This window comes from Sorex araneus, chromosome X, assembly GCF_027595985.1.
Source record: "Sorex araneus isolate mSorAra2 chromosome X, mSorAra2.pri, whole genome shotgun sequence".
Lineage (NCBI taxonomy): Eukaryota > Metazoa > Chordata > Mammalia > Eulipotyphla > Soricidae > Sorex > Sorex araneus.
The window spans coordinates 10,957,934-10,978,358 of NC_073313.1; the positions used below are offsets into that span (position 1 = coordinate 10,957,934).

Consider the following 20,425-nt stretch of genomic DNA (forward strand, 5'->3'; position numbering starts at 1 on the left):
GCCCTGGGCACACTGTCTGGGAGAAGGTGATCGCTCTAAGCCGGACAGATGTCGCTGACACTCTTTGGACCCTTCTTCAACCTCCTGTGGGCTTTTAGCTGGGGCTGGGGCCACGTGGAATCTCCGGGAATTTGGGGCCACGCCATCCATCATGTTGACAGTGCCCAAGAATTCCAACCTTGACTGGAATTTCCCTTCGCTTTGTGTGTGTGTGTGTGTGTGTGTAGTTTTTTTTTTTTTTCGCTTGCGGAACATTTGTTGCTGATTTAGGCCTGTCTGGAAATTCTGTCCTTCAGACATCGTCCCTTTTCATCTCTGTGGGACTCTTCTTATGCCCTTTCTTTCCTGAGTTCCCTAAGGGCCCGCCTGCGGTTCGCTTATCGGGACAGCCATATCCCACAGGCCTAGGCTGGCAGCTTTGGGCCCTCCCATCTCCTCCCCATGAGGCCTCTCTGCCCAGCAGATGCGTATTCAAAAGCTAAGCTCACTTCAAAATTTTCCCCCATTTGCACCGACTCCAGGGATAGAAGCAATTTTTTTCTTTCTATTGAAAACCTACAATAAAGGTGTGTGACTCAGCTGCGTGGATGGCTCAGAACTGAATCATACGTGACCCTTTCTGCAGTGGTCAGGCATTACTGAGAGAGACAGACCTCCCACCCCATTAAGACAGACTTTAGAGGTCCGGAGACATCTTGAGAAGCCTGTGACTGCAGCCCATCTCAAAACCCTTTGACCTACTCTTTTTTCTGCCATATCACACGCAGTGGGTTAGAAACAAGTTTAGATTCCACTCAAGGCTCTGGTGATGGGCACTGCACTGGGGCCTTTGAGAAGGCTGAATTCACTGCAGACAAGAATCCCTCAGCTGTGATACTGGGAACAGTGGTGGAGGAGAATGGGCACTGGTAGAGGGATGTAAACGAAATCCAAACATGAAAGTTTATAAGTTTGTAACTGTATCTCATGGTGATTCACTAATCAACAGTTTTTAAAAAATGATGAAAAAAAAAAGAATCGGTCAGCTTCTTAGGGTGCAGAGCGAATGGGAGAGTGAACATTTCCCATCTCAAACACTTACATGTTCACATGATTCAATCATATTCTGCACCCTATTTTCAGGGCCATTCTAGAACAATCTGCAGACAAACTGGCCTTTTCTTTTCTTTTTCTTTTTCTTTTGGCTTTTTGGGTCACACCCAGCGATGCTCAGGGGTTACTCCTGGCTTTGCACTCAGGAATCACTCCTGGTGGTGCTCAGGGGACCCTACGGGATGCTGGAAATCGAACCTGGGTCAGCCATGTGCAAGGCAAATGCCCTCCCCGCTGGGCTATCGCTCCAGCCACAAATTGGCCTTTTCTGCCCCTTCCTGACAGTCACCAGCTTCTGGTCGTTTGATCTGGACATTCTTACAGGGCCATGAGAAAGAGCCCAGTATCAAGGTACCCATGTAGCAGGCAGTCCAGCGCAGAAAGGCTGGAGAGAAATGGCTAAACTGTGGTCAAATTCAAAATCAAGCAAACATGAGTAGGGAGGACAGGGAGTAGGTTGTCTTGTTGCAGCTGGAAGGACTGAGAATCCAACCAGACCTGGGCTAGCAGCGCAAGCACCGGGCCCAAGCACAAGCTATTTCTTTCAGGCTTCAGTGCTCACGATCTGATGTAATTCAAGCTTCTAGTGCCCTCAGATCACATGGACCTTCCACAGGCTGTGGGTAACCTTCCCTGTCCAGCCAGTAAGAACCTGAGTTCTGCTCCTACAGCGAATAGATACCCACCAAGTTCAAGGTCAAGAGCAATAGACTTCTGGAAATGGTCTGGAGTCACTACTAACAAGCTTCTCAGGTCCCCCAGTTACCAGTTTCTTGATGTTCCCAAGTCAGCTGTTGCGCTCCTGAGCTGTGGACGCGCAGGGCTAGCTTACTTAGCACTCCAGACTTGTGGATTTTGAAGCAGATGTGTAGAACTGGGTGGAAGTTCATTCAATTGACAGCCAGGAAACACAGTGTTGACTTAACTTTTTATTCATCATGGCACAAGAAAGAACTTTAAGAAACACCACTGAAAATCTCATCACCAACATGAACATTAAGAGTATCATGTTTCATAAAAAAAAATCAACTCTATAATACACATTCCCATGTGAAGTGGGAAGAACAAAAATCATCAACTACTGAAGCGAGTTGCCACCTACTGCTCACATAGTTTTGCAGCTGAAAAGCTTCAAACATAGAGACTTAGGGAAAGTAGGAGCACTTCACCGTACAAGTACAAGTATCAAAGAAAACACGTGATCACCCTTTTGTCACATTACAAATACAAGACTTCCCTCCCCCAAATGTGATTTACTTCACTAATGATTAACTTCTTGCAAATATGATTTACTTCATGAATAATATCCCTCCCGCAGATATGATTTACTTCACGAATGATTTCCCTCCCGCAAATATGATCTAATTTATGAATCACATCATACATTTGATTACTAATGGTTATAGGGAAAAGGAGGGGAACCATGTTGTAGGAATTGGAATACTCTATTCAGATTCTTAAACACTTTATAATTGGATTCCAGTTTGTAGTTTTGCAAAATACATAAAAACTATCCCTTACAAATATATATTAGATATGGTCTATAGAAACTAACTTGGACCAAAAACGGGAAGGACACTTTCTTGTGTTTTCTTTGTTAGGCCTTTCCCTTGGTTGATTAACTGAATCCTTTCTAAAGAGATTCCAAAAATATATTCCATCATGTATCAAATCTAAAATTTTCCTTAAAACATATTCCATATGAAAAAAACATTCAGTGACAATATGTCTGTGTCTCACTGCTCTATAAAAATATGGCTTCTCACAGTCCGTTCAATTCTGTTCGGTTAGTGCGTTCACTCAGCATTGAAGGGCTGTCTTAGGTAAAAAGCTTTGGCAAAGTACAGAAACTGGCTTGTGCATGTTCTAGGCTCTCGAGAACATTCTACAACTTTCATGAATTAGTAGAAGTGAAGTGACTGGAAAACAAAAATGGTTCTTGGGTTTTCTGTGACTATATTATATACGATTATCATACACAAATCTGTTACTCGATGCACAATAGTCAAAACTGAGAAGACGCGGAAATACAATGAAACACTATCAACACCACGGCTTTATCCTGCACAGAGCCAACACGAATAGTTGCTGGGTTGGTCACTGCCAACTGCTTCTACTTTTGCTTTTTTAATCCTAAGGCTGGTTATGAAGCAGAACACTATGGGTAAATGGCGGGGGTCTGGGTGCGCTATGTCTTTAAGTGTACTGAATTGCTCGCATGTGATTTTGTTAAAGGTGTAAAGAAGAAAAATGAGCAAGTGTACAATTCGTTGTTCAACACCAATTGTTTCCTTTACCGAGTGGAGGAAGGCAGTTGGGGACGTGAGGGCTCAAGCTCGGGGTGCAGGCTCATACCAGCGTTTCTGGCAGGGCATCGGGGTTGTCGGTGGCTAAGAGCTCCCAGATTTGCCACCGCTCTCTCTGCCAATCAAGCCAGTTGGGGTCCCCCAAGGTCTTACTGTCGGGGTCACTGGTGGGAGTGGAGTAGGCGCTGCTCCGTCTGGGCTGGGCTGCTTGAGGCTCTCGCTGGGTGGGCTGGTTTCCCTCCGCCCCCAACGCAGTTGGGGGACCTTCTGCCGATCTTAGGGGCCTCCACAACGGTGGTGGCATTTGGAGCTGGTGGGCCGAGGCTGACACTGGCCTTCCTGTACCAGGGTAAGGAGGAGGAGGCCGCACAGTGGGCCTCAGACTCTCTCGGGCTCTCTGGTACAGGGGCTGGCCCGGGCCGCGGCCGAGCTGCCAGGCATCATCCAGCTCGCCTTGGGCGAGGTCCTGGCACAACTCGGGCCGAGGCAAGGCCTGCTCCGGGGCTCTTCGCCGGCAGCCCTGACCCTGCGCGCTGCTGCACACGCGGGACACGGGCGCATGCGGCCGGCACTCGGCACCAGGGGCCGATGTGTGAGTCCTCCGGGCCTGTGTGTCGCTATCCAGTTCTCTGTGGCTCCCCTGCCAACGGGGCCGGTGGGGAGGCAGGCTCCCCTGGGAAAGGGAGCCGGGCCCCAGGCCGGAGGAGCAGCTTTCCAAGATGTCTCCATGGGAACCTGGAGGGCAGAGAAGGGGCAGTGGTGACCATGGGAGTGCGCAGAGGAACTCCGGCTCTGGGCTTGGGGCACGTTTCCGTGGGCCCCGGGGTACCAAGAGGGCACCCCGCGGGGCCTTAAACCACCGCGCAGCCCTGGGCCGCATCTCACCAGCCCCCATGCCAACTTCCATGGCTGAAACCGCGCAGAGTTGGTGCTGCCTGAAGAACCCCCACCTCCCCCCGCTAAGCCGAAGGGTGGAAAGAGATTATTGGGGGGGGGGTGCTCCTGCCAGTCCCCAGGGCCCACACCAGCTAATCCTTTCAGGTTCCAGCCACTCAGTAGCTGTTGTAGCAGGAAATGAAAGGATGGGACTCCAAGTACAGCAAATAAAGGTAGCAGACCTTGGGCCTAGCCCACCAGCACCCCTATAGGGAATACCGTCTCTTTAGTGCCCCCTGGCCCTTTCAGATATTCCTCAGCCTCCCTTGCACTCAGGAGCACTTAGACAGTGTGTGGCCAGGACATCAGAGAGATGTGACCCGGTACTGCTGCGTAAAGGCCTCTGGCCTTCTTTAAAAAAAAAATTAAATGAAACACTGAGATACAATTACAGACTTACACACTTTCATGCTTCTGTTTCAGTCATACAATGATGGAACACCCATCCCTCCACCAGTGCCTATTCTCCACCACCAATGTCCCCAGTATCCCTCCCGCCACCCCCTGATCCTCTCCCCACCTCCTGCCGCCTCTGTTGCGAGCACACACTCTTTTACTCTCTCTCTCCTCTTGGGTATTGTGGCTCACCATATAGGTTCTAAGTGGCCCTCATGTTCGGTCTATAGTCTACTTTCCGCACACATCTCCCATCCCGGGCGGGCCCTCCAAGCATCCTCTACGTGGTGTTTCCTTCTCTATCTCAGCTGCCTTTTCCCCCAGCATGTGAGGCCAGCTTCCAAGCTATGGAGCGATCCTCCTGGCCCTTCTATCTACTACCCTTGGGTGTTAGTCTCCCATTCTGTTACTTTATATTCCACAAATGAGTGCAGTCATTCTAGGTCTGTCCTTCTCTCTGTAACTCATTTCACTAAGCACAATACTCTCCATGTCACCTTCTACTTGCTCCCTCGGTTCCGCTCTCCAGCCCAGGATGCAGAAAGCCTACAAGGCTTGTCACCCCCGAAGAGGAGGGTGCCTTCCAATGACAAATGCCAATTAGCCCCCAGGACATGGGCAGCCACACTCTCCTGGGGATGTGCCACCTCTGATCCCAGCAAGGGGACAAAACTGGGCTCCATTTTCCTAGTCTAGGTTTTGACTTGCTTTCCAAATTGTGGTGAATATCCTCATAACTTACAATCCCAGAGAGGTGCATCAGAGATGTTCCTGGCAATATGATTTATTCCACAAACAACAAAAAGAATGGAAATCACTCAGGTGCCCAAGCACACGGCTGACAACTGTGGATGGATTTGCACCCTGGGACCTCCAGGGGCCCCAGAGAAAGCCCTGAGAAAAAAAATTACTGGAGCATGGGAGTTCAGCAAAGGATCTCAAATTGCATACACAGCATGCTTGTAATTATCTTTGCAAATGTTTGCTGAGGAAATGGCATGAACTACTGTCAAAGATGCTGCATCTGGGTGCAAAGGGTAAGTACAGCTTTTTCTTCCCTCCACCCACTGCCAGCAATTTCCAAATCATTTTTGACAAGCGTGTAATATGGTGACATGAGGACAAAATGAACGAAAATGAATTTTTTCAAGTAAATGGAAGAAATTGTCTTTCAAAAACAAGAATTTACCTGTAACTACTGGGTCCTTGGGTACGCTTTTTAATGTCGAATGCCAAGTGCCCCAGATATTGAAAGGTTCCTCAGACAAATCTGGAAAAAAAAATGGATGAAAAAGCTCTGTGAGTCAGCATGAAGACAGGGGGCAGAAGTCAAGAAGCAAGCATGTGTTTGACATTTCAGAATACACAAAATTCTGTGTTGGAGAATGGAGCAGGTGAAAGCACAACAGAATGGGGTCAGGAGCAATAGGACAGCGGGTGGGGCATTTGCCTTGGAATTGGCCGACCCGGGTTCAATCCCCAGCATCCCATATGAACCCCGAGCACCACCAGGAGTCATTCCTGAGTGCAGAGCCAGGAGAAACCCCTGAGGATCACTGGGTGTGACCCAAAAAGCAAAATAACAATAATAATAACAATAATAATAATAATAGTAATAATAATAATAATGATAAGGACAGCAGAGGAGCAGCCCTGCCTGTTACTGGGTAAATCCTTGTTGGGTTAACGAAGGTCTATTTCTCCATCATAGCGACATGCTGGAAAAGTTACCGACATAGCCCTGATGGCATCACAAAGGTCCCTCCAAGGAGGACATGAGGCACAAGGCACTGTCTGACTAGCTTTGAAGGTGAGTAGAAGGCATGGGCTGAGGGCACAGAGGGCTTCTACCAACAGATTGTTCCCTGGGATTTCCAGAAGGCATGAAGCCCTGGGAAGCCATCTGAAACTCCTAGTGTCCTCAAGTGGAAGACAAGAATCCCACATGCTCTTGGCAAGCACGGTGCGTACACAGCAGTTCCAACTGGGCGGCTGGAACAGATCCAAGTATGCCTGTTGTGTGCTGGGGAAGACAGAGACGGGGACAATCCTGCAGTGATTCCTTCTTCAGCAGGGCCAGAAGTGCCTCTGGCTGCCCCTGTCTACCATGCCCTCGAATCCCCGGGATAATCCTGTCAGGCGTCCGCCATGACCGAATGGGCGCTTGCCTTGCTGGGCGCTTCCTCTACCTTCTCTCACCACCACCCTTTGCTCTAGAGTGGGGGCGTGGGGGGCTCTGAAAAGCACATTTCCCACCCCAAGCCTGGGCTTCTTATCTTGAGGCATCGCCACGGGTTGCCTCTGGTTTGCTCTGGGAAATTCCACAGGATGGATCGGATTGCTCAGTCTCGGCACCATGGACATCGGGGTCTAGCCCATTCTTGGTGAGGGGCTGCACTGAGCACCGGGGAATTCGGAGCAGCAGCCCTGATCTCTGGCTTCCACTAGAGGCCAGTGGTTTTCACTCCCAAACCGTGACAGAAAAAAAAATAATCTCAGGACACAGTCCCACGCCTCTGTGCGTCTGTGTGTGTGAAATTGAGAAGCAGGTGAGTCGTTTACCACAGAGAATGAATGGTCTCTCCCTCCCAAACTCTGTGTGGGAGAAACAAAGCCTAGGAGGAGAGAAGCCAGAGAGCACCGAGGTGGGAGGGCCTCAGACACAGAGCGGGTCATGCTCCACCGCTGCCGCCGCCCACTCTTCAGCTGGGCTTCGCGCGTGTGCAGAGAACGCTGCCCAGAGGCAGCCTGCTCCTCATATCACAGGACAAAAGCAAGAAACGGTTTCTCTCCATCGGGGAGGGAACAGCTCCAAAGAGACGCTACACCTGTTTCAGGGAGCACTCGAGGGAGAGGACTTTCAGAAAAAGCAGCTCGAGTGCAGAGTTATTCCGCTCGCATCCTGGCAAGGAGAGGGTCACTCAAGCTTCCCACCGGGAAGAAGAACTTTATGTCTGGTGGCAACAGGGGTAGCTGCTTTCACTGAAACAAAAGCAATTCTTTTTTATGTGGCTGGTTGTGCTTTTATCCCAGCACCACACAGGGGATCCTGGGCCCAACCAGGGCCGACCTGAGCACAGAGCCAGAGGTGGCCCCCAAACTGAAAAAAAAAGGGATTCACTACTATTTTGACATGGATATTTTGAAAGGAAAACGAACCCACGGGGATTTAAAAAAACAACAACACTCCAAGTGCCTTCCGAGTGAGTCTTTAGAGCAGGCTGGAGATGTGAGCTGCTGTTTCAGGAGCTGGACAGGGTTTAGGCTTTGGCTTCCTACCCCGCCCCAGCCCCAGATGTTTTGGACCATGGAATCCTTGAGTGACCAAAACACTTCATCTCCCGGGTAGACCTCTTGGGAACATGCTGTCTCGTGATGTCGTCGGTTCGGCTTGTTCTCTTCAGGGACGCAGTGGCAGGCATGAGGACAGATGCGCACATGCTTAGCACGTGTGAGGCCCCGAGGCCCATCCCTGGCAATGTGCCCGCCCCCTCCCGCTTTGGCACCACGAGGTAGAACTTGGATCATTCCCGCACCTCCTGGGGTGTGGCCTTTACGGAAACTGTCTAAAAAATTCAACATAGCAGCGATCGGTCATCAGAGGGTATCTTAGATGGCCCCCTGGGCCTCCACACCCACTGGCCGGGACACGGCGTTCCTCGGACGCCTGAGGGAAGACACTGAGAGGAACTGCAGTGGCTGTAGGGAAAGCTCCCCACAGACCTGGTGTGCTGAGAAGCCCCTCTCCTTCCAGTTCGTGACAGGCTTGTCTCCCCAACCTCCGCCCGCCTGCTCCTCTTCCTCCTGGAGAAGCTGCCCAGGAAGACTGAGGAGAAGCTCTTTGAGTGACAGATGTGCAAACACAAGGAGAGGAGAAGGCTCGGCTTACCTCTTCCGAGCCTCGGTCCAGGCGAGGTCTCCCTTGATTTGCACAATGGCAAGTGACCCACCAAAGAATGCTCCAGCCCCTTGTGAAGTTTCTCCGAGCCCCCCGGGGTCTTGTCGTCTTGCAGCGCCAGCAGGGAGCGTTCAGAAAGCACAGGGGAGTTGTTGTCATAAGGGGAGAGGTCTCCGCTAGAGGCCTTGTTGGAATCGGTGGATGAATGCCTTCCTCCCACAGAAAAGGAAACTTCCGACGACACTTCCAGAGGCAGCATGTCAGGGCTTCTGGCACAAGGACACAAGACCAGCGTTAATCCTTACCGGCCCAATTCCAATCGAAGGACCGTCACACAAAGGACAGGAGAGTGTACATATGGAAACGAGGGGCTTGAAACAGAAGGACCTTCGCGTTGTGTTCCAAGAACGGGGACAAGGTGAAAACATTTCCATGGAATGGCCAGAAGAGGGCAGCAAAGCCCTACAGATGCAACAGGAAACGCCACGCACGACGGGGTGGGTTGGGGGGAGGGGTGAACAGGAGATGGAGCCTAGTTTTTTTTTTCCCAACGCACATCTCTGAAATGCCCGTTGGTGTAATTCCTATTTCCGTTCTAAAACGAAAGTCTGTTGCTCGCTAGGAAGTAATGAAATAACTGGTAAAGACGCTCTTACCCTTCACTACCGGCCCGAATTAAAAAATGATGCAGGTGATCGAAACTTTACATCAAGTTCATAAAGGATTTGGCGAATACGTTTTCTCCCCCACCCCAACCCTGAAGGGCTTTCTGTGCTGCTCTTCCCGTTCCCGGAATCACAGGGTGCTTGAAGTGATCAGTAACTAACCAGCCCGAGAGTTTGCTGGGCTTCATTCGAGTCAGATGATTCCAGACAACATTAGTGCTTTTACAAATGAGTGCAAAGACTACGAACGAGCATATCCTTTGGGTTTCACATGTGCATGAGTTGTCACAATAACAAGAACAGAGAAGACGTGAGGGGAACAAGAAAATGGGAACGTCAGAAACACGAAGAGCCTTAGAAGTCTTACCTTGTAATATCTGTAATTTCTACCCTCCTCAAAAGTGGCCCTGACATCTTAAAGGGAAATGATCACAGAATGATTAGATGTTCCAGCCTGTCCTACTTCACAGCTCTTTCCTAACTAGTCTTTGCTTCCTTTGAAGCATTAGCAGCAAATTCTTTGTCATCTCCAGAAGGTAAACACAGGCCCAGCCATCCTCCCAAACCAAATCAATGCCTGGAGGCATGCAAATGGAGGAAGGGAGCATGGAGAGCAAGCAGCATCCCGCAGGCCTTCCGGGCCGGGAGAGAAATAGCTCAGCATCTCTCAGACTCTGCCCAACACTTTGGCAGCCCGGGCACTCTTTACCGAGGGAATTTCTTACCCACATGAAATAAATAAGGCCTTTCTCTGCCGTGGTAAATTGCCGACAGGTAATCTTATGGGAGAGGGCCAGAGGACCACCATGAGGATGAATTTCCAGAAGCTTTAGATGTTGAATGAATGAAGGAAAAAAATAAAACATGCCCACCACTTCTTCTGGGAAGTAGGGAGAAATGATTTCACCTCTATCTGTAATTCAAGCGGGAATAGCATCTGACTGCAGGAGAAGGGACACCGAATGAGACAAATGGGCAGAGTTGGCTGTTGTCGTGAGGTCAGACTCCACTTGAGGGCCCCTGCCTAGGAAAATGAGAAAACTGGCATGCTTTTGCGTGGTCCCAACACGAGGATCAGAGCTCATGGCCAGGGTTCTGTGTACTGAGGAGCACTAGAGGCCTTGTTACCAAGCAAATTTCCATTCTTTCCCAGCTTTGGTTGACTCAGCAAACAATACATCATGGACTGTAGCACTGAAAGTAGGCACATCACATGCAGCCTTGGGTGATGAAAGAGTCAAGTCGATCCATTAGCTAAAACTATCAGGATTATGAAATCCTTCCTTCTCCCCCTCCTCCCGCCCCCAAACTGAAGAGGAAGTTCTGGAAAGTTCATATTTTAGCTCACGGAGACCCCAACGATTCTGTCTCATGTCTTACTCAGCTAACAAAACCTATGGAAGAGACTGTATTCAACAAACTCTTGTAAGTTGCAGATTCAACCAATAATTAGTTGCGTAAAGTTAGACCCTAGGAAAGAAATTTCATGTAGCAGTCGATACTAAAGGCATTTACAAGTGAGTTGTTTTTGACCCTATGGGACCCTAACTCACATAATAAATGATGCATCTCTGGGGCTGGAGTGATAATACAGCGGGTAGAGCTTTTGCCTTGCATGCGGCCGACCCGGGGGTTAGATTCCCAGCATCCCATCGCCGAGTGTTACCCAAAAAGCAAAATGCAAAAAAAAAAAAAAAAAGAAGCATCTCCCCTTGCAATGACTTTTTTTTCTCTTTGTGTCACATCCGGTGATGCACAGGGGTTACTCCTGGCTCATGCACTCAGGAATTACTCCTGGCGGTGCTTGGGGGACCATATGGGATACCAGGGATCAAACCCAGGTCGACCGTGTGCAAGGCAAACACCCTACCCGCTGTGCATGCAGTGACTTTTTAAAGCTTGCAGTGAGGGCCCACTCAGCTTGGCATTCTGGCACTTGTGGAATGCCTCTGCATGCTTTACACTCCAACTTCATCCTATCTTAGCACTTTTTACACTGCTTCCCTTTCCCCAGAGTCACAAGTGACTTACCATGGCATTGTTCCACTTTATACATCTACACAAATGACTTCAATCAATTGCCTTGAGCTAATGGACAGAGTGAATTGACGCCCACATTAATCGTTGGGGGGGCGGAGGGAGGGGGTGTCAAAGACAGTATGCTTCAGAGACCATTTGGTTTAGATAAAGCCCAACAAAGAACAAAGATAACTAAAGCTGACACACTATTTCCCCCTGTATTTACATGGCTGTAAGTGGTTCTGATCAAGTCCAGGTGGGAGAAGGTGGGGGAAGGCCATGGATGGTCCCTTTCCTCCCTTCTTTAGAGAAGGCTGGAGAGACGGGGACCCTTCGAACATTTGACAGCATTCAATAATTTAAAATTCAGTAGTAAAATGCTAAAGTGAATGAATTGACTTTTAGTTTGGGGGCCACAGCCACTGTTACTCAGGAGCAGAGGCTTAGAGTCACAACTGGCAGTGCTCAAAGGACCAAACCACAGTCAGTCAACCACATGCAAGGTGAGCACCTTAAACCCTGCACTATCTCTCCAGCTCCTGCTAAAGAAACCACGTTTGAGAGTTGCCTTTACACAGAAGAACCCACTGATTCACCCCTCAGAATCCTTGTTACAACACAGGCAGGTTAGGGTTTAAACTGGAACTTAAACTTGGGAGACATTCTCTTGCTTTCTCATAAAGTCAAGTGGAAGCATAAACAGAAGCCCACTTTGTGTATATCTGAAAAAGGAAAAAAAGTAACCACCAATCTCTTCTCTAAGCTTTGTCTCTATGATGAGTCAACTGTGGAAAGACAAATTTAAGTTCAGCCCTCAAGGCTATAAGATAGCCATGCATGTATGGATAGAAAATATTGACGCTAATCAGTGGTTCCTTTGATGAGAACGAGTTGAAAGTATGTGGTGGTCGCTTTTCTGATGCCTTAGTGATGGATGGATTAAGGTTGGGAAATGCTGGGTGGATGGTCTGCCTCCATGAATGATGGATCATCCTATGAGAAGAACCCAGGACCATCCACGGCATGCACGATCGGTCTCATCTAGCCAAATAAGCATGAGATGGACATGGAGGGTGAATCTCAAGCTCACCATTTGCTGGTGTGTCCAGATCAGGGTTCGGCTGCGCTGGCAGCGCCCTGTGAACAGGCCTGCGCTGCAGCCAGGGTAGGCACAAAAATTGTTCTGTGGATAAATGGAAAACTCTCATTCAATTATCAGATGTGCCCAGCCCTGACTCTGGCTGAGTTACTCCAGTGAGAACCATCTTGGAAATTTCAAACTTGTCTTGGCTGTGTCTTGCCTCAGGGATTCAGTTGATAAACCTCAGGCTGTTGGAATTCACATCACATCACCATCGTAGATGCCATAAATTGTACTGGGAAAGGCATCCACTGCCACAGTGCCTCTGTCTATAGGGAGGAAATTCATATTCCCCAAGCCCATTTCCAAACACAAGCCCACAAAGTATCTTAGGGGCAAAGGTAGCCCATGTCAATGAGATGCTGGCATGGGTCCGATCTCAACCTGCAGGACATGATAGTCAGGACTTGGGACATTAGAACTGGCTCAAGGCTTTGGAAGAATTTCTTTTCCTCAGTTTTAACGCTGATAAGTTCACTCAGATAGTCCAAACATGCTGAGGCATTTGTGATAGGTAACACAAAAGCAGTGCTTACTCATTGTGTTCACGGGGTGTCAGCTAAAACATTTCAAATTAATACTTAGAAATGTACAGAGAAGCTGTGAGTCATCATAAAGGTGTTAGAAGAAAGGGGCAGTGTGTTCTTTTCTCGCTGGCTTGAATTGCTTTTCCATAGAATTCAGTCACTCTTCTGGGAATTTTTTATTATGGAATTTTCTAATGGACATACACTTTATCTCAAATTGGTTGAAAGACTTTCTTAAATGGCATGTCTATATATATGCTTTTGTTTCTGAGTCACGCTCGGCAGTGCTCAGGGCTTATTCTTGACTCTGCACTCAGAGATCACTCCTGGAGGGGCTAAGAGAAGCATATGGGGTGCCAGAGTGGCTATGTCCAAGACTAGCACCATATTCTCTGCACTATCTCGCCAGCCCATATATGTATGTTTCTTGCTTCGTCATTTCCAGAAATAGTTGAGGGCACCGGCCTCCAGCAGTCAACAGGACTCACTGCTATTACGTACTGCTAAAGTCAATTCTTTTGGTCTCTTAACATTTACTGAAAACTTTTCGGATTTTATAAGTCTCATTAACAGGAAAGCACAAATTAAAGTCATTCTTCTAACACTCCAAGGGTCTGTGGAAGAAGGCATTTTTAAGGATAGTCTTGGAAGGTCAAAATAAATGAGCTCCATGATAAATAATGGATCATTTCAATGGGAGGGTTTCAATAACCACTTCAGGTCCACTGCGGCTCCATAATGCAGTATGTAGAGTTATCAGTAAAAAAGGAATATCCTGCTTAATTAAAACAATCACCCTTGATTCCCAAATTTAATCTTTGAGAGAATTATGATCTTCCCCCACGGTTCTTATTGACTGGTCACCAGTTTCACTCTGTGTGTGTATCTGTGTGTGTGTCCACTTCACAATTAAACATTGTGAAGACTACTAAAAGAACTTTATCACTGTCTCCCCATTATTCATCAATTTACTTGAGTGGGATCCAGTAATGTCTCCATTTGTGCCAGCCCTGAGATTTTAGCAGCCTCTTTCCCAATGATTCGAGGCTCTCTCAGGTCAGGGGAATGAGACCCGTTTTTGTTACTGTATTGTGCATATCGAATATGCCACGGGTAGCTTGCTGGGCTCTCTGAGAGGCATATATATTTTTTGTAAGTATTTCTTTATATATATATATGTGTGTGTATGTATATGCATACACTAAAAGAACTACTTACAATAAAAATTCAACAGATACTTATGGGTTGGTTCATATATACTGACCTTCTCCCAAATGAAATTCCACTTGTTTATTATTTGTTTGTTTTCTGGTATTTTTTCCTTGCAGTGCTGAATATAGAACCCAGGGTTCCACACATGCAAGGCAGCTGCTCTACTATGGAGGCGCCTCCCCACCCCAAATGTGTATTATATGCATCTTTTTTCTTTTAATTTTTTTATTAGTGAATCACCGTGAGGTGCAGTTACAAACTTATGAACTTTTGTGTTTGCTATATGTATCTTATTGGGTACACAGTAGGGAGACACTTTACTTTGTACTTAACCTGATTAATTATCTTTGTTTCCTTGGGGAGTGTATGAGATTTGATGGACTAAGAGCAAATGTCTCTACACATTTTCTCAAGTCTAGCTTTAAAAATGGCAAGAACAGATGTTGGAATGAGTCAGCATGTCCTGAGCTTGGCCGGACCCTGAATGTATAGAGGCTTTTTATATGAATCATGTTGAAGTCGACAAAGTGCCCTTTACCCAGAATCCTGGGGTCTGGGGAGTCTCATGCAAAAAGAAAAATATGTGCTCCCTACAAATGATTTTATGTAGTCTAGAACAGCCATATTTTTATATTTTAGGCCACACCTGGCAGTGCTGGGGACTATATGGGGTGCCAGAGATTGAACCTGGGCCACCCACATGCAAGGCAAGAGCTTTACTTGCTGGATCATCTCTCCAGCCCCAGTAGTTATTTGAAAAACTGAAAAATAGACACATGAGAACTTAGATGCTATTTACCTTAAATATTTTATTTATGCCAAGGTGATTGCTTTTCTTAGAACCCAGACTCAATGCACACAAGGCAAGTGCTCTGTCACTGAGCCCCATCCTTAACCTTGACCAGATGATTGTATTAGGATTTTGTTTGGGGTTGTCTTTCCTTCTCGATTTTTGGGCCCATTGACCTGGTGCTCAGGGGTCTCTCCCAGTGGTGTTCAGGAGATAATTTGTTCACCATGGATATTCGGATTCTTACAAACAGTATCTTCTAAAATGGCTGCATTTGGGGGATGCATGGGACACCTCTTCCATGCTGCAAATGGACTGCCATACCTTGTGTCTTTTGTGTTACATGTCGTGCCTCTTGCCTGTTGCCAAGGCATGCATTATTTATGCCCTGGTTCTTTTTTCCTTCCCATCAAATCTTCGCCCCCATCTCCATAGAGCCACAAATCAACACAGGGATGCTCTGTTATCCATAGTTCTAAAGAAAAGACCCTACAGTTCTAACACATACACCAGACTAGCAGTTCACACACTGGAAGTCTCGCATGGTGAATAATATAAATCACTTCTAATCTCCTTTTGGCATTCCGTTTTGGTTGGAGCCAAACAATGTACGTAGAGAGGACAAAAAAATAATGAATCCTCCTTTCACTCCCCCGATTCTGTTGTTGCACAAAGAAGGAAAAATATCTCAAATCAAAATGAAACATTAAATTCCTAAGTATCACTAAGTGAACGTTCAAAACAGAAATTAGAATTAAGATGCCCTTGCCCTGACTCTTATGCTCTTTGGAAAACTTCACTTCCCCTCCAACCAAGAACTTGCACAGTATCCACCTGGACCACAGGAACCGACAGCTGTACTTCAGGATATAAGTTGGTGGCAAAAAGCAGAAGAGTAGCATAAAAATGCAGAAGGGCCACTGGCAAAGAATGGGGGAGAAGGAGCTGGTTTCTCTACAAGTTATTGGTGCTCACCACTCTAATGCTTTCCTGTCAATCCTTTCCATTCTCACTCTCCCTAGCTCAGCTCTAGCTAAGGGTTCACTAACTCAGTTCTTCTTCTTCTTTTTTTTTTTTTGCTTTTTTTGCTGAGCGATGCTCAGGTGTTACTCCTGGATCTGTACTCAGGAATTACCACTTGCGAGGCTTGGGGGACCCTATGGGATGCTGGAGATTGAACCCAGGTGGGCCACCTAAGGGCAAATGCCCTTCCCGCTGTGCTATTGCTCCAGCCCCAAACTCAATTCTTTTAAAAGAGAATCAGTCCCTTCCATGGTGCCTTGGCTTGCCCAAGCCTTAAATTATTAGCTGCAAACACTTTCCGAAAGGCTTCCTGGTCCTGTGAACAGGCCGAAGACCCCACCAGCTGCCGTCCTCTAGCCTCAAGGGCCACTTAGCCTTAGGGCCGTGCAGATCTGAGCAGGCTGCCCACACTGGTCCATCACCGATTCCCGTCTTACGCTTTAGAACATGCCTCCTGTTGTTTCTACCTTTACGGGCTTCCTGTAATAGGGCTGCGAGCTCTTAAAAAGCCAGCACAGGTCTTGACATTTTCCGTTTTTGCTCCTCAAGCTGTGGGTCAGGAACCCGCTGTATCTGCAGCACGTCAGAGCTGTTAGAAATGCAGCCCCTGACCTCTGGATTCCGAAAGGGGCTTTAGTTCTCTTGTTTGTCTGTGTGCGTAGGGGGGCCTGAGAAGCCCGTGCTTAATGCAGGAAGAGACCAGGGCTTCAGCAGGACTCCCACCTCAGGAAGACATTCAAAATTAATTTTGATCCCTCTCTCTCTCTCCATATATATGTATATATATATACATATATTATTCATCATCCCATTGATCGTTGAATTTCTCGAGTGGTCTCAGTAATGTCTCCATTCGTCCTAGCCCTGAGATTTTAGAAGCCTCTCTTTACTTCTCCTTCCCAATGATGCCGTATTGGAGGCTCTTTCAGGGTCCGGGGAATGAGACCCAGCATTGTTACTGGTTTTGGCATATGAATACACCATGGGAAATTTGTGAGCCTCTCCCATGTGGGCAAGAAACTCTCAGTAGCTTGCCAGGTTCTCCCAGAGGGAGAAGTAGGCTATAAGATGTCACGTGACTGTGAATATATATGAAATATATATGCAAAATATATATACATATATATTTTCAAATGCTCACGCATTTGCGGGGAGGTCTGGGGCCACGCCAGGCAATACTAAGGGGTTACTCCTGGTTCTACGCTTAAGAAGCAGTCCTGGCCATGCTTGGGGTCCATGTAGGATGCCGGGGATCAAAATCACTCCAGTTGCCTCTACCTGCTGTGCTGTCTGCTGTGCCTCTACCTGCTGTGCCTCTACCTGCTGTGCTATCTCCTGGGCCCCAGCAAAGGCATTTTTACTTTACACTATTGTCAACCTTCTGGGATGCTTCGTGGCTTGTAGAAGCAAAAAAGCAATGTTCTGGTCTCCTTTCTAAGGAAGCGTTCTGCAAGTGGTTTCTGCCGGCTAGCTCTCTGGCCCCTAAGGCCTGGCTGTGTCTACGGGCTTGCTCTAGACCTAACATGCCCATACATGAGAATTCAATTTCCTATGGGGTCAGGGAAGAGAAGAAACTGAACAACTAGCCAGGGTGCAATGAGCTTATTCACATGCGTGCTTCTTCCTTCTCCTCCTAACAATAGAGAAGAAAGGCATGCTCAGTGGCATTTCTATGTAAACAGCTGACTCGAAAACCACACAAAGTAACTTCTATCAAGAGTGTTTTTAAAGGATAATATTTATATATTTTAAAATGCCCTACAAAAAGCTGAAATGCAGCCAGTCAAAATCAGTGGTTTCAGAGGTGTGTTTTTCAGCTTCCCGCAAAGTACCAATCAAACCTAGTGATTGTAGCTTAGCAGGGGTTTCGCCAATAGAAATGCCACCACATCTTGAGCAGGGGAGAGAAAATAAGTACTTGAAAACTTAAAACCCAAACGCACGAGTGCACAAATGTGCTTAATGCAACATATTTAACTTTTACTTTCCTTTCAATTACATGCAAATTGAATTCAAGGCTGTGTTGAGTATGGCAGGGAAGAAATAAAATATTTGCCACAAGATTCCTCAAAAAAAAGCTTAAGATTAAACAAAATCAACATTCTCTTGAAGACAATGATGGTGATCCCATGAACTGTGAAAAAGGCACTTGTTTATGTTTATTTATTTATGGGCTGTGGGGCCACACACAGCTGCTCTGCTTAGGGATCACTGGTGGTGGGCTGAGGAAACCATATGCTTCTGAGGATCGAACTTGGGTCAGCCACATAAAGGCAAGTGCTTGACCTGCTGTACAATCACCGTGGCCTCACATTGGTCAGTCAAAATTAAAACTTGCACCTCGGTGATAGTTAGGAATCTAAGAAAAATTAAGTGAGTCCAATTCTCTGCTATAAAAGCCAGGCATGTGAGCTCACTGATACCGTGTGAATTTGAGTATAATTTGATTCCTTCTTGCCTCTGAGCACTTCAGTCCAGACTGACATGTATGGATATGGTCACATCTGGCTTACTTGAATGCAAATGTGGCTTCAAAAGGAAGCACAATTTGAAAGGATTATCTGATTGGGAATTCTTCCTGTCCTACAGAAAACAGAGTTGAATTTATTGCTCATACTGGAATGACCAGGGAAAGAAGGTGAGCTGATCATTAAGGACTCCTTTTTACCAAAGTTCTTTCAACAACACATAATTTGATACTAATATGATATACAGTGGCAAATAAGACGTCAGGATTTTCAGTTTGAATGCCACATAAGGGAATAGTAGAAGATGTGTCATTGTGTCAAAGATCCCACGGAGTAAGACTTGCATGAAAGGGAGGCTGCCAGGACCTCAATTCTCATCCCTGTCATGGACTATAAGGTTTGTTTCAACTTCAGAGACGATAAAACACGGGGGTTGGGGGCACGGTATCTTAGAGCTGTCACAGTTCAGTGGAGTAGAAGCACAGTACAAAAGATCCTTTCATAAGCAACAACTATCATAAGGGTAACAACAACTTTTCCTGTCAGGATTTTAAGATAGGGTGTCAGGGTAGACGATATTGCTCCAGGTTAATAATGACTCGAAAGTCTCAGAACCACGATACTCCCCACTTCTGAGGCAAATGGTTGAGATTAAACAGAAAATCTGACTAATGCAAAGTTACAGTGCTCCTCCTTTGAAGGCAACAATGGCAACATGAAGCCCACCATTGCATATTATTCACTGTGAACATGGCAGCGTGGAGGAGAGCAAGAATTTCTAGCAACAGTGTGCTAGCAATCGAGGGAGGAGGGAAGCGGAGCACACCGCTCATTTCACATAGTTCTCTCCCTCCGCCTATGCTGAAGCCTGTCTTATGCTCTGGGAATGTGACACTCTTGCTGGTAAAGCGATACACAAAGGATGACCCAACTCAGGCCTCCCAGACACCCCCAGCACAAGTACCAGGATTCTAAAAGGGAAATCCCTGCTATGACTCTCTTGAACTAATCTTGACTAATCTCTTCAACTTCTTGCCAGTGACTTGGTGAATCTATCTCCCTCCCCAACCCTAAACATATCCAAAAAACCCCCTAAAGACTAAAGAAAACCAAAACGGAGGTGTAAAGGTCCAGCAAACAAATAAACAGATTGATCAGATGGACATAGGTAGATTGATCAGATTTGCCAGAAAGTTGCCCAAATTATACTTCGAATCTCTCAAGAAAAGGAGTGAAGACTACTTTGCTAATTCTTTAGAAATGGAAGCAGTGGTTCTTCCGGGTGGCATTACAGGACAGAAACAGTAGTATACTCACATCGACTGGGAGGCCTTCCTGCGGAGTAAGTAGTCCACGACGTCGGGATCAGTCTCTAGCAGGCTGATCAGCACTTCGTTCTGGAGTTCCGGAGAAACCTAGAGGACCAAATATGGAGGCAAGAATGAAACCACTGTAGATGACAAACACTGATGCCAGTCACTTGACAACAGCATGAATAGTCAGAAGTGAGTTCTTTTTTTTTCTTTTTGGGCCACACCCAGCGATGCTCAGGGGTTACACCTGGCTCTGCACTCAGGAGTTATTCCTGGTGGTGCTTGGTGAACCATATGGGATTCCGGGGATCCAACCTGGGTCAGCCATGTGCAAGGCAAATGGCCTATCCGACTTACTATCTCTCTAGCCCAGATTTTTTTTCTTTTTGGGTCACACCTGGCAGTGCACAGGGGTTACTCCTGACTGCGCACTCAGGAATTACTCCTGGCAGTGCTCAGGGGACCATATGGGATGCTGGGAATCGAACCCGGGTCGGCCTCTTGTATGGCAAATGCCCTACCCGCTGTGCTATCGCTCCAGCCCCCAGCCCGGATTTCTTCTTTAAAACCGAATCTACACCAACCCATACAGTCAGCTCAATTCTCAGAACAAACTGGCTAACCAAATATTCATAATCA

General features: G+C 47.0%; 1 protein-coding gene across 4 annotated transcripts in view; it reads right to left on the reverse strand.

The window, feature by feature from the left end:
• Positions 1-2,008: 2,008 nt before the first annotated feature.
• Positions 2,009-20,425, reverse strand: part of ARHGAP6 (Rho GTPase activating protein 6) — a 516,153-nt gene continuing 497,736 nt past the window's right edge. For all 4 annotated transcript variants that reach the window (XM_055121046.1, XM_055121047.1, XM_055121049.1 and 1 more), the window contains exons 10-13: positions 19,791-19,888; positions 8,620-8,897; positions 5,920-6,000; positions 2,009-4,133 (exon numbers count right to left, since the gene is read on the reverse strand). In XM_055121046.1, coding sequence (XP_054977021.1) covers positions 3,442-4,133; positions 5,920-6,000; positions 8,620-8,897; positions 19,791-19,888 — 1,149 coding nt within the window. In that variant the 3' untranslated portion in view covers positions 2,009-3,441. The remainder of the gene's footprint in view (positions 4,134-5,919; positions 6,001-8,619; positions 8,898-19,790; positions 19,889-20,425) is intronic.